The following is a 12,226-nucleotide window of genomic DNA, read 5'->3' as shown; positions in this document are numbered from 1 at the left end:
TAACATGAGAACACACAACTATGGCTGAGAGATCCAGAGCTGACCTGACATCTGGTAGACCAACAACAGAGCGACCTGTCTAAGACAGAAAAAAGCTTTTGTCCTGCCTTGGTGCCTTGAGATAGCAATCCTCCTTGGGTGGTAGACATGGAAAGGAATTCTAACTTCAGCCAGTGGGACTTTGGGCTGAGATGCTGTTGTGATCTGATCCCCAGAAGATACTCATCTCTAGGCATTTGCTGGCATGGAATCGACATGTTAGGCAGAAAAATACAAAAACAAGCAAAGGCAACTCAGTAGGATGTTCAAGCCAGGCAGTACTATATCTTGCAAATACGCCAAGCTAAGGAGAGTGCCCTGAAGGGAGTTATTCATTTTCTAAGGGGTCCAAGAAGGCTACTAGGAAATGCTGGCTTATAGCAATATATTTTGAAGGATAAGCAGGAGTTTGTCAGGTATGGCATGCTGCGTCTTGCATTAGGAGGGTCTAAATATGGTATTTGTAACAAGGAATGGAAGAGAATTTAAAAAGAAGATAGAGAATGTGGGGGGTGGGGGAACAAGGCAGCCAGGACCCAGAGAGAAAAGGCTTGATAATCCTGCTGAGCATCAGCCTGCTGAAGCAAAGGTGAAGGGCAACAAAGTAGCAAGAGGAAGGCAGTTGCCACATCCGGTGGCTCCACCCCCTAGCTCTAGGTGTTCCACAGGAACTAAAGAGTACTGACATCTGGGTACCCAAGAACTGAGAGGCCGGCTGGAAGAGTTGCCAGTTTCTCTGGAAGAGAAAGGGACCATCCTTTCTCAGCACCTCTTTTGGGGCCACCTAGGTGAGACTCGCTCGCTCGCCCCTGTTGCACTGTCCTAACAGCCACGACATTTCATCTGGGACTCAGGGGAACTGACAAGACTGATGCCCAGCAGCAAACCTCACCAGCCTGTGACTAAAGCCATAGCAGTTATTCTCCCCTAGATGGTTCTGGAAGCCAGTGTTCTGAGCACTGCCTCAGCAGCTCTAGGAGAAGCCTTCTTGCCTCTGCTGGCTTCTCGGGGCTCCAGGTGTCTCTGTGGCTGCATCACCCTGATATCTATCTCTTCTGTCCTGTTGTCTGAGTCAGTATAACCTCATTCTCTATTTATCACAGGACATGGTCCCTGGATTTAGAGCCCACAGGGAATCCAAGATGATCTCATCTCAAGATCTTTAATCTTGAGAAACGCCGTTTCTGAGTAAAATCACATCCACGGGTCCCAGAGATTTGGAATTGGCCATATCTATCAGGTGGCCACCATATTCCATATTCCCTACTATAGCACCTGATGGTAAAATTCTATAGCCAGAACCTTCCTACTTCAGCTCCTTCTGGCCCTTTTCTCTAGGAACTCTGAAAAGAAGATAAGAAGTAGAGAGAAATACACATTCATGTGTACACATGTGTACACATTCACACACATGGATGCACACACACATACCCCATTTGTGAAGAAGAGCAGACCATTGCTTCCATAAGGAGTCTGCCGACACCAGCCACTGTAGAAGGAACAATATGCCTCTACCCACAGGGAAAAGGAATTTCCCTCTTCTCAATTAGTTGCCAAAATTATTCACAATAAAAGATTCTGTAAGTGATTTGGAATGATATTTAATAATTGATTGTAATTTCTCATAATTAGTTAGAAATTAATTCCCTCACAGAGGTATTTATTTATGAGCTTTCTGGGGGCTTTCTTTGCTTTTAAATACTTTGGGGTAAGTAATTGCAAGGGATATTAGCAATTTCCAAACCATATTAGCGTGTCAAGTTATATAATCTACATTTTAGTGAAGTCTAGTAAATAAAATGCTTTTGTTTCCCGCTAAGAAGTAAGAAGTGCTCAGCCAAGGTGCCTGTCCCCCTGCATAGTTCCTGGAGACTCCAGTCACTAATGTGCTGTGGCTAGTGGGCGGAGCATGTGATGCCCGAGGGCTTCTGGCTGTCCTTTGGCTATCTCAGAATATCCCAAAGCTGGATGGATGTGCATTAATCATCTGACCTGGGGCCTGACAGAATCAGGCTTCCTCAGGTGTCAGCCACAGCCACTAGATTCATCCTAGTGTCCACGTATCTAGACATGCACCCTCCGGGGGCTTGCCTCAGGGTATATACCTTTCCAGCTCTGTAGGCTTAAGGCTCAGTGTTACCTAGTGCACATCCCAGTAGAGTCACACATTTGCAAGCCACTTGCGCATTCTGGGGATGGAGACAAGCTCCCCTGGGCCTGTTCTCTAATGGGGGCTTGCTGCAGGAGATACAATTAGATCAGCTGACCCAAGCATGCAGCTCCTTCCCTGTATGCTGAAATTACTATCCTGTCTTTTTGTTGTTGGTGGTGGGTTTTTTGGGTCGGTTTTTTGTTTTTTTTTTGTTTTTGTTTTTTTTTTGGTTTATTTGTTTGTTTGTTTTCCAAGAAACTTTTTGAGAAAGCCCTGGCCATCTGGAACTAACTAACTCTCTCTCTCTCTCTCTCTCTCTCTTTCTCTCTCTCCATATATATATACATGTATATGTATATATATACACACATATATGTGGGGGTATATATAAATACACATACATGTATGTATATATTGTGTGTGCGTACACATATCTAACGTATATTTGTATATATACATATACATCATATGCATTTACATATACATACATATGTAGACTAGTCTGTCCTTAAACTCAGACATTCCCCTAGCTTTGCCTTCCAGTTGTTGGGACTGAAGGTGTGTGCTGTCTGTCATCTGTGTGTAGGCATGTGCTTGTAGAGGGCAGAGGTCAACCTCTGACATTGTTCCTCAGGAGCTTTGCACCTTAGTTTTTGAGACAGTCTCTCATTAGCCTGGAACCCATTGAGTAGGCTAGGCTGGCTAACATTTGAGCCCTGCAGATCTGTGTGTCTTCATTTCTCTAGGACTAGAATTACAGGCACACGACACTGTGCCTGAATTTTTTTTTTAATGTTGGTTCTGAAGATCGGACTTTTATGACAAACACTTTACCAACTGTGTTATCTCTCTAGACCCTTAGGCAGTTCTTTTAAAAATTTAATTAAAACATAATTAAATCCTTTTCCCTTTTCCTTTTCTTCCTCCAGCCTCTCTCATGTACCCACTGCCATCCTCTCTTTCAAACTCATGGTCTCTGTTTCTTAATTGTTGTTGTTGTTGTTGTTGTATGTGTGTGTGTGTGTGTGTGTGGAGAGAGAGAGAGACAGAGACAGAGACAGAGACAGAGAGACAGATAGATAGATATGAAGTCCTAAATGTATAAACACACCCTGCTCAGTCTGTATGTTACTTACATTTGTATATGATTTCAGAACTGATCATTTGGCATTGGACAAACAGTTGGTAGGGAGGGCTTCTCTGCTTTCAACATTCCTTAGCTGTCTGTGGTTCTTTTCTAATGTTGTTGGTCATGTGAAGGTTGTTCTTCCCACATTAATATATCTATTGGTATCATTCTATAGGTATGACCTATAACCTACATATAGGTCCTTAAGTTCCTATAAGTAGAGCTCCTAGCTGGTCCTCAGGCTCCTAGGGACAGGCTGTGTTAGGAGTAAATTCTCATGGTGATTTCATGAAGACATCTATTCCTTCCCAGACATGACTCCCTGTGCTATTCTAGAACTTTCCCTCTACATCTAACTTACCCTGGAACCAGGAGAGTTGTATTTTGATCACTTTCTTCTGAATACACACAGAGGAACACTTTTCTGTACCAGGGGAATGTCACAATTCATAAACCCCAGGAGACAGCAACCAGAGGAGTAATAATCAGTCCACACAATGGGCCAGTGCACAGGCCAGGAGGCCATGCTCACAGGACCTTACCGATGGAAGCAGTAATTTCCCCATCACAGTTCCACAGTTCTACCTGTGTCCCACCTTCCACTCCTCCCCAGTCCCCAGGCCATGCCTAAAGAAGCCTTCCTGGAAAAGTAGAGACCATTAAGGAATGATGGAATACATTACTCTGGCTTCTCATTATGCTTTTAGATCTTCCTGTTAAGTGGTAGTTTCCCTAAGATAGACAGTTTGATGAAGGGTGGGCCAAAGGGCTGTCTTTGCCCAGTAAAAATAGGTTTTCTGCTATTTATGCAACACCAGCCCATCTAGGGAAGTAGTTGTCAACTTGTGAGTTGAGACACCTTTGGGGGTTGACCTTTTCACAGGGGTGGCATGTCAGATGCCCTTCATATCAGATATTTACATTGCGACTCATTAGAGTGGCAAAATTACAGTTATGAAGTGGCAACAAAAATAAATTATGGTTGAGGGTCACCACAACATGAAGAACTGTATTAAATTATCACAGCTTTAAGAATATTGAAAACCTCTGCTCTAGGGACTTCTGTAAAGCCTAGAGAGCATCCTGAGGGCAATTGAGCTCTGGGTGTGCACACCATTTTTCTGGGTTGCAGCATCCTTATGGGGTGACACAGGATAGAACATCTGAGCCAGTACAGAGCATAAGCAACATGGAGACGTTCTTCATTTGGTTTTCACAGGAAGCAAATTTTAAAGTTCTTGGATGCGGAGAAGGATATTTCTGTCCTTAAGGGGACCCTGAAGCCTGGAGACATTATTCATTATATCTTTGATCGAGACAGCACAATGAACGTGTCCCAGAACCTCTATGAACTCCTCCCCAGAACCTCACCCCTGAAGAATAAGCATTTCCAGACTTGCGCCATCGTGGGCAATTCGGGGGTCTTGCTGAACAGCGGCTGTGGCCAGGAGATTGACACACACAGCTTTGTCATAAGGTAACCATCCACCTGAAGCAAGGGTTGTGGCACTGAGTGGCAGGTATATGGAAGTATATTAATGTAACTGAAACAAGCCACATTAATTGGGTACATCCTGTTCTCAACCTTCCTTGCTTGTCATAATGGCTTTGAGAGAGCATTAGTGACTTGTCTCATTGCTGTGAACCAAGCATCAGACAAAGGCAGCTTAAAGGAGGAAGGGCTCATTGGCAGCCCATGGTTTGAGTGTCTGTCATGATGGAGAAAGCAGGGCAGCAAGAGTATGAGGCAGCTGGTCAGATTGTATCCACAGTTAAGAAGCAGATGAATGGTTCTCAGCTCATTTTCCCCATCTTGTTAGTATAACCCATCCCATGGGATAGTATAACCCAGCCCATAGTGGGACTTCCTTCTCCAGTTAGATCGCTCTGGAAAGTCTCTCAAAGGCATATCGAGAGGTGTGTGTCCAAATCCAATCATGTTGACAATGAAGATTAGCCATCACAGGAAGCCTTGCCTCCAATCACAGTGTACATCTATTCCATTAAATCTCCTGCAGGACAGGACAAGGGCATTGTGTGACCCAGAGAATTTAAGGGATTCTGGATTGTATCTAAGGTTGGGAATTGCAGAGAGAGTACAGAGGTGGACGGACTATGACCCTTATCATGTCTTGTAAATAAAACTTTATTACAGCGCAGCCACTCCTGCCCATCCTTACCCTGCTAATAGTGTTCTGGTCAAAGCTGGGGTGTTTTTGCTAAAGCAATACAGAGCACATACAGGATGCAAAGCTGGAAATATTTACTGTCTGGCCCCTTACAAAACCAGCTTGTTTTCTGAAAACACTAAACAGAACCTGGTACAAAAGGGATTAAGAAAATCTGGATGGATAGTTACTGGGATCAGGGCTGAAAACCTATTCCCAGTATTCTAGAAAATGATGTTCCACCTGTAACTTTAGAATCCTGGAGTCAAAACCTAGGAAATGAAAAAGTGATAAAGAAACTCAACAGTCATTTTCTCTCTGATATCAGCTCTTGTTCTGCCATCGCTGGGGACATTGTGACAGTTACTCATGGCTCTGGTACCTGACCCTCAAGCCATACAAACTCAGAAACAAGGCATCGCTGTCTCCTAGACAAAAGTAGGACACATGGCTCCTCAAGTGTCATCCCAACCTGCTTTCAGCCCTGGCAGAAATCTGAGACGTGACACACATTTGTTCTTCTTGTCCAGGTCTCTCTGTGCTTGGCAGAGCCAATAGCTCTGTCCCTACATTCCTAAACTCTCCAGTCTAAAGATTGACTAAGGAGGGTTTGAAAAGGAAACTGTGTGGGAACTTGTCTGACTGGAACCCAGAGAGGAGAGGCATAGAGGGATGGCTGTTAAAGTGGAGGACACAGAGCAGTGAGGGAGCCTTTCTGACCTAGTATATAGCTCTTGCAGGTCGCAACCCTATTCTTTGATATGAGTGATGGGTTTCAACAGTTAGCTTCCCATGCCATGCTAAGCCCCACTCCTAACTGAGGAGAGAAGATCCGCCCTGAATGAACACAGTTGACATAATCCTATGGGGCTGGGGTCCCAGGCTGAATGAAAAGAGAATTTCTAGAAGCCACAGCAAGGGTCGGGCCCACAGTTCTCAGTGTGGGTTCTGAAGCTCATTCTTGGTTCTACTGGTCATTTGTCATGTGACTTGGAGTACATCACTCCCCCTTTCCTGAGCTTGTTTACATCTATAAAATGTTTGGCTTGCGTTGGCTGATTCTGAGGACCCTCCATGGTAAAGTCTTTTCAGATTTCTCCACACTTGAATGTGGCTGTGTATCTGGCGGTTATTGAATGCAGAGGCACTGGGTATGAAGTGAGCCTGAGACTAGATTTACCACAAGACTGCAAAGGAGGTACACGAGATGTGCTTAGAGAGAGGTTAGGCTATGCCCTGCTGACCCCACATCCACAAGCAGGCATACACAATCAACAGAAAAATGATTTCATGAATGTTAGGTGATAGAACATATATGGTCATGTCCCATGTCTCCACATGATAGTACACCGAGTATTCATTTTCATTCTCTGTAAACTATGTTTCTGCTGTACTAGCTCACCCCCAGACAGTGAGCTCCTGAGATGATCATAGTCTTTTCTATCAATGTCTGGACCACCAGCTAAGGACCAGCTAGCACACAGGAGGACCCCAAATGTCTGTACTCCAACAACAAATACTGAAAAGGTCTCAATGGAGGCCTGCCTCTATCTATCAAAGTCTACAAAATCAGTTTTCCTTGTTTATGTTTCTGCCCCCTCCATGTGAGGGACATGCAGAACATTGTCACTCCCTCAGAAAACTACTGGGTGACAGCACCCCAGGAGTCCTAGAAGGTCCCAGGACACATGGAACAAGTGAACTTGTGACACGTAGCCCCTCCCACAAGGAAGAGCAGACTGAAAGAGGGGGAATGGGGGAACCAGAATTGGTCCAGGAGGCTCTGTTGAACAGATGTTAACTATACACTGGTCGCTGGGACATGAGATGGCTGAGACAGCTAGGCCCAAGAGGACAGCACAAGACGACAAGGCCTGGATGAGGAGAGATGCCATCCTCAGCTTCATTCTTCTGAGCAATACACACATATACATATACACATGCACATGCACATACACTCACACACATATATATACACATGCATGCACATACACAGACATACACAGGCACACACATAATGCACACATATACACACATACATGAACATGCACATACATACAGACATATATACACATGCATGTATATACACATGCATGCACACACATACAACATACACACATATACATACACATATACACACATCAATATACATATACACATACATATACGCACATACAACATACACACATACCCATACAAGGGTAAATTACCATCAGCATAGTTCCTTAAGATGTGCTGTGCCCTCAGCGTGTTATTACTAGCAGGCTCATAGCATTTGGTGTTAGCCCGCGCACGTCTCTGAGCTTACTCAACCCCCAGCACTATCCTTTCCAGTGGAGAACTGAGGAAACGATGGCCAAAATTTGGGTGACTAGTTACAGTCAGGGCTAGGCTGTGGGGCTGGCAGCCTAGCTTCAGAACCACAACTACCCCTCATCTAAGGCTTCCTCTACCTGTACCTGTAGATACAGCTCTTTCTGGAAGGGGCCAGCTTCCTTCCTGCCAGAAGCCAGGTCCATCTCCAACGTAGCTCCCTCACCTAGCACTCTCTTTGAACAGCAGAGCCTAGATCCACCAGGACCAAGGTCAGAAAAGACTGGGCCCTCCCTCCTTAAATGAAACATTTCATGCACTCCATGCCAATGGGAAAGAGCATTTCACACAGGTCCAGCTGCCATACCTAGCAGCAATGTCCATACCAACACACACTATTGGCAAGCTTGGAGCCCACGTGTAAGCCTCTGCTGTGAATGGCCCTGTTCTCAGAGGCTGTAAATATGCTGTTATCCCTTCCCGGGGAGCCCTTTCAGATTGTCATAATAATCAGTGCTTTTCCTACCTCCTCACCTGTTCTCAAATCTACTAGAGGCCCACTAAACCTGTGCTTCCTTCTTTGCCCCACGGCGGTTGATGGTTGTCTCCAGTGAGCCTGACACGATTAAATCCCCCTGGCTCTGCTCTTAGGATTGGGAGTCAGTCGCAAACAGTCCTAACCATCAGTAAAGCTTTGGAAGTCTGACTCAGCTGGCCTCAGAGTAATTGGGAGCTCTGGGTGGCCCCAGACGGGCCACTGTGCTGGAAGTACCCCCCACTCTCCAAGGCCTGCAGCCAGGGACATCTGAAGAGGTCCTCAGCATTTCTCTTCCCAACAATTTTTACGCCACAGTTAGAGAGAGTAAGCCTGGGGCTAGAGATGGAGATGAGAAGTATTTGGGGAGGCTCTGACGAGTTGGTGAGCTTCTAAGTCAGACACCACAACGTCTGAATCCTAATGGTCCCCTCCCTGGCTCAGGGGATTTGGGCAAGTTAATTGGCATTCCTCTCATCTGTAAAATTAATACAGGTTCATGGTAAAATGAACTGACCCATGAAAGAATACTAGCCAAGTGGCCAGCAGAACCTAGGGCTCAGTGATGCTCCCCTTGCTATTTGCTTGACTGACTTCCTTTCCCAGCCAAAGAAGAACAGTTATCACTTATAGGCAGGGCCAGCGGATGTGTATGAAGTGATGGCACCTGGCCCCTACCTCACACATAGCCAGCCTCCGTTCTGTACAAACTTGTTGTGCATTCTCAGACATATACCCACTGATCTGAAGATTCTTCTCACCAGCCAGTCCTCCAGGGAAGACAGTACCTGCAGGTTGTAGACTTAGTCCCTGGGGGGGCCCTCAGCTCATGTAGGAAGCCTTGCATGCACACCTGGAACAGAGCCCTTGAGGGAGGGACCCAAGGCAGTCCTTCCATGAAGTTCAAGGGCAGGCTGATGGGTTAGGCAAGAGAGTGCCGTGTACAGATCTGCCCACGCTGCTTATTCCCTTGAGGCCCTTCAAATGCCTCCCTTCTGCCTTCAGAGCCAAGTCCCTGCATAACCAACCTCTGATACCTCATCTGGCTGCTCTTTTGTTCCTTGTCATGATCATCCAGGTAATATTTGTTAGTCAGACCCACTCAACACACCTTCTTCTAAACACCCATGCTGCGCCATATTCTCTGCCCTCAGGCAAATTTCTTGTGCCTAAAATCCCATAGCATGGTGCTTTTTTTTTGTTTGTTCATTTGTTTTGTTTTGTTTTGTTTTTAAAGCTGCTTGGAACCCAAGGAGGAAGAGATTTTTTAGAAAGTATATGTATGCACATGCATATACATATATACATATAAATTCTTCAGCTCTGAGGCCTGCTGAATCAGGACCTGGGGAATCCTATTTTTAACAAGTCTCTGTGGGCTTCTTCTGACTTTACAAACTGGAGACAAGCTCTTTTTCTGAACCTGTCCACCAATGCTCTTTTGCTCATCCATCCTTTTTTTTCCCCCTTGGTTTTTCAAGACAGGGTTTCTCTATGTAGTCCTGGCTGTCCTGGAACTCACTCTGCAGACCAGGCTAGCTTCAAACTCAGAAATCCACCTGCTTCTGCCTCCCAAGTGCTGGGATTAAAGGTGTGCACCACCACTGCCTGGCTTCATCCATCCTTTAGAATCCCTTCCCTGCTCTGACACCTGACAGTCCTCTAGTCCATAGAAAGATGACAGCAGTTAACATTGGCTATGCTAAGGTCCAGCAGCATTCTGAGTACCCACTGTTCATGTAGTGTCCATCACAGCCAAAGTCATGAAAGCCACCAGAAAGCACAGAGAGGCTAAAAATGCTGCCCATTATCACACAGGTAGAGCATGCCAGATCTGAGTTTTGAACCTGAAAATCTATCTTCCGAGCTCTCACTATAAAGGATCATTTAATAGATCAAGGCACACCTGTTAAGAGCAACCTCATTGTGGGACTGGGGGCAAGCACTGTTGCTCCTCTTTTAGACAATGGCCTCTAACAGAGTGGCATTCTGTGTCTAAGGCTATAACAGAGGCCCAGTAAACATTTGAGGCAGGAGGAAGAGAAGAGGTTATAGGAGGTGCTTGTGACCCATGAAGCATCATGCATCTGTGAGGAAGAAGAGAAAGAAGCAAGAAGCAGCCAAGGGTAGGGTCAAGTTCAATGTAAGAAGGACCATCTTCCCCAAATAACCATGTTTGCCCTTTATCCCTCAGGTGCAACCTGGCTCCAGTTCAGGAGTATGCCCGGGATGTGGGCCTCAAGACAGACCTAGTGACCATGAACCCCTCAGTCATCCAGCGGGCCTTTGAGGACCTAGTGAATGCCACGTGGCGGGAGAAGCTACTGCAGCGGCTGCATGGCCTCAATGGGAGCATACTGTGGATACCAGCCTTCATGGCCCGGGGTGGCAAGGAGCGTGTGGAATGGGTCAACGCTCTCATCCTGAAGCACCACGTCAACGTGCGCACGGCTTACCCTTCCCTGCGCCTGCTGCACGCAGTCCGAGGGTGAGTCTCCCTCATTGCTAAGGGTGGGGTGTGCATGGTAAGCAGGGCTGCCTCTCAGATCCAGTTCCACCTCCACACCCATTAGTCCAATGCTCTTAGCAAGCCTTTCTGAGCCTCCATCAGCAACGAAGGAGATTGGCACATGGGTATCATCCGGGTGAGCTACTGCCTTCCCATGCTCTTGAGAAAGCAACTGGAGGTCGTAGGAACTGGTGCAATGAGCTTGGGAAGGAAGATGGTGACTGATAGGTCTCATATATGCCATCTCAGGTAGGTGATCTCCACCAGGAACAAATGGTAGTGACTTCAATATGTCACCTTAAGCTCTGTGGACTTTAATTTCCTTGTTAGTAAGTAGGTACAGGTAATGTTGCTAGGGTGTGAAGACTAACTAAATGAGATGACGTCTGGGCAACTAATACAGATATACTGTCACCATTGTTGTCACCCACACCCTAGAGTCTTTCACTAAGCCTTGGGTCCAATCCTTAGCACCCCATAGTCAGGGCATGGTGGCAGTAAACTCAGCATTTTGGGCAGGGGAGGCAGGAGGATCAGAAGTTCAAGGTCATCCTCAGCACCATAGTGAGCTCAATGGCTGCAGGAGGCTCTGTCTCAATAATAAAAGTAAAATAAATTTTTAAGAAAGAAGAATTGTTTAAGTCCACATTGATACAGTTAGGCTTTTCAATAACCCCAGGCAAACTGGAAATTTCCTAATTTCATGCTTATTTCTACCCAGCTGTGAGACTAGGCACAGCCCCACCCACCAGGAATCTGGACCAGGAAACTGCCTGGGATCATACCCTAGGTCACAACGGCCAGCAGAGCTGTATGTTAAGCAATTACTCACTTGGTTCCAATGATTTATTACAGGGTAAGAAACCACTCCAAAATTTAGGATTCAGGAAAACAATCATCATTCTTCTCAATTGCTCTTAATCAAGAACTCAGTCATCCCTTGGCTGGATGGTTCTAGGCCGAGGTGTACCACACAGTTGCAGTCAGCTGGTGGCTGGTGAAGGGACATTGGATACAGCTGGTATTGAGTACATCTCTTTCCACATCATTTGGGATTAGCAAATGGGTGGATGGTAGTACCATACTCTGAGATATAAGAGCTTGAAGAAGCCTAGGTAGTGGGATGGGAACAGGTGCTGAGGACCTTCTTGAACATAAATTTGAGATGTCTGTTACAAATATACATCACCAACCTACCCAACAGTCCATCCAAGCAAGGGGCCAATCATAGCCCTGCTCCATAGGAGAAACTCCCCAGTACTGACTCCTTGCTAACTTGGGCACATGGGAATGCTCTTTCATGGGTCTTCAACATAATAAAGGGGAAGCTATATGAATCACCCACAAAGGATCCATGCTCATGGGAAAAAAAGGTGACCAG

General features: G+C 45.9%; 1 protein-coding gene across 1 annotated transcript in view; it reads left to right on the top strand.

The window, feature by feature from the left end:
* The window catches only part of St8sia2 (ST8 alpha-N-acetyl-neuraminide alpha-2,8-sialyltransferase 2), a 73,240-nt gene that overhangs the window by 40,156 nt on the left and 20,858 nt on the right, over positions 1–12,226 (top strand). Inside the window, exons 4-5 of the mRNA XM_031386997.1 lie at positions 4,540–4,797; positions 10,531–10,824. Coding sequence (XP_031242857.1) covers positions 4,540–4,797; positions 10,531–10,824 — 552 coding nt within the window. The remainder of the gene's footprint in view (positions 1–4,539; positions 4,798–10,530; positions 10,825–12,226) is intronic.

Source organism: Mastomys coucha, unplaced genomic scaffold (assembly GCF_008632895.1).
Source record: "Mastomys coucha isolate ucsf_1 unplaced genomic scaffold, UCSF_Mcou_1 pScaffold21, whole genome shotgun sequence".
NCBI lineage: Eukaryota > Metazoa > Chordata > Mammalia > Rodentia > Muridae > Mastomys > Mastomys coucha.
The sequence above is the reverse complement of the archived record's forward strand: the minus strand, read 5'-3'. Positions and strand labels throughout refer to the sequence as shown.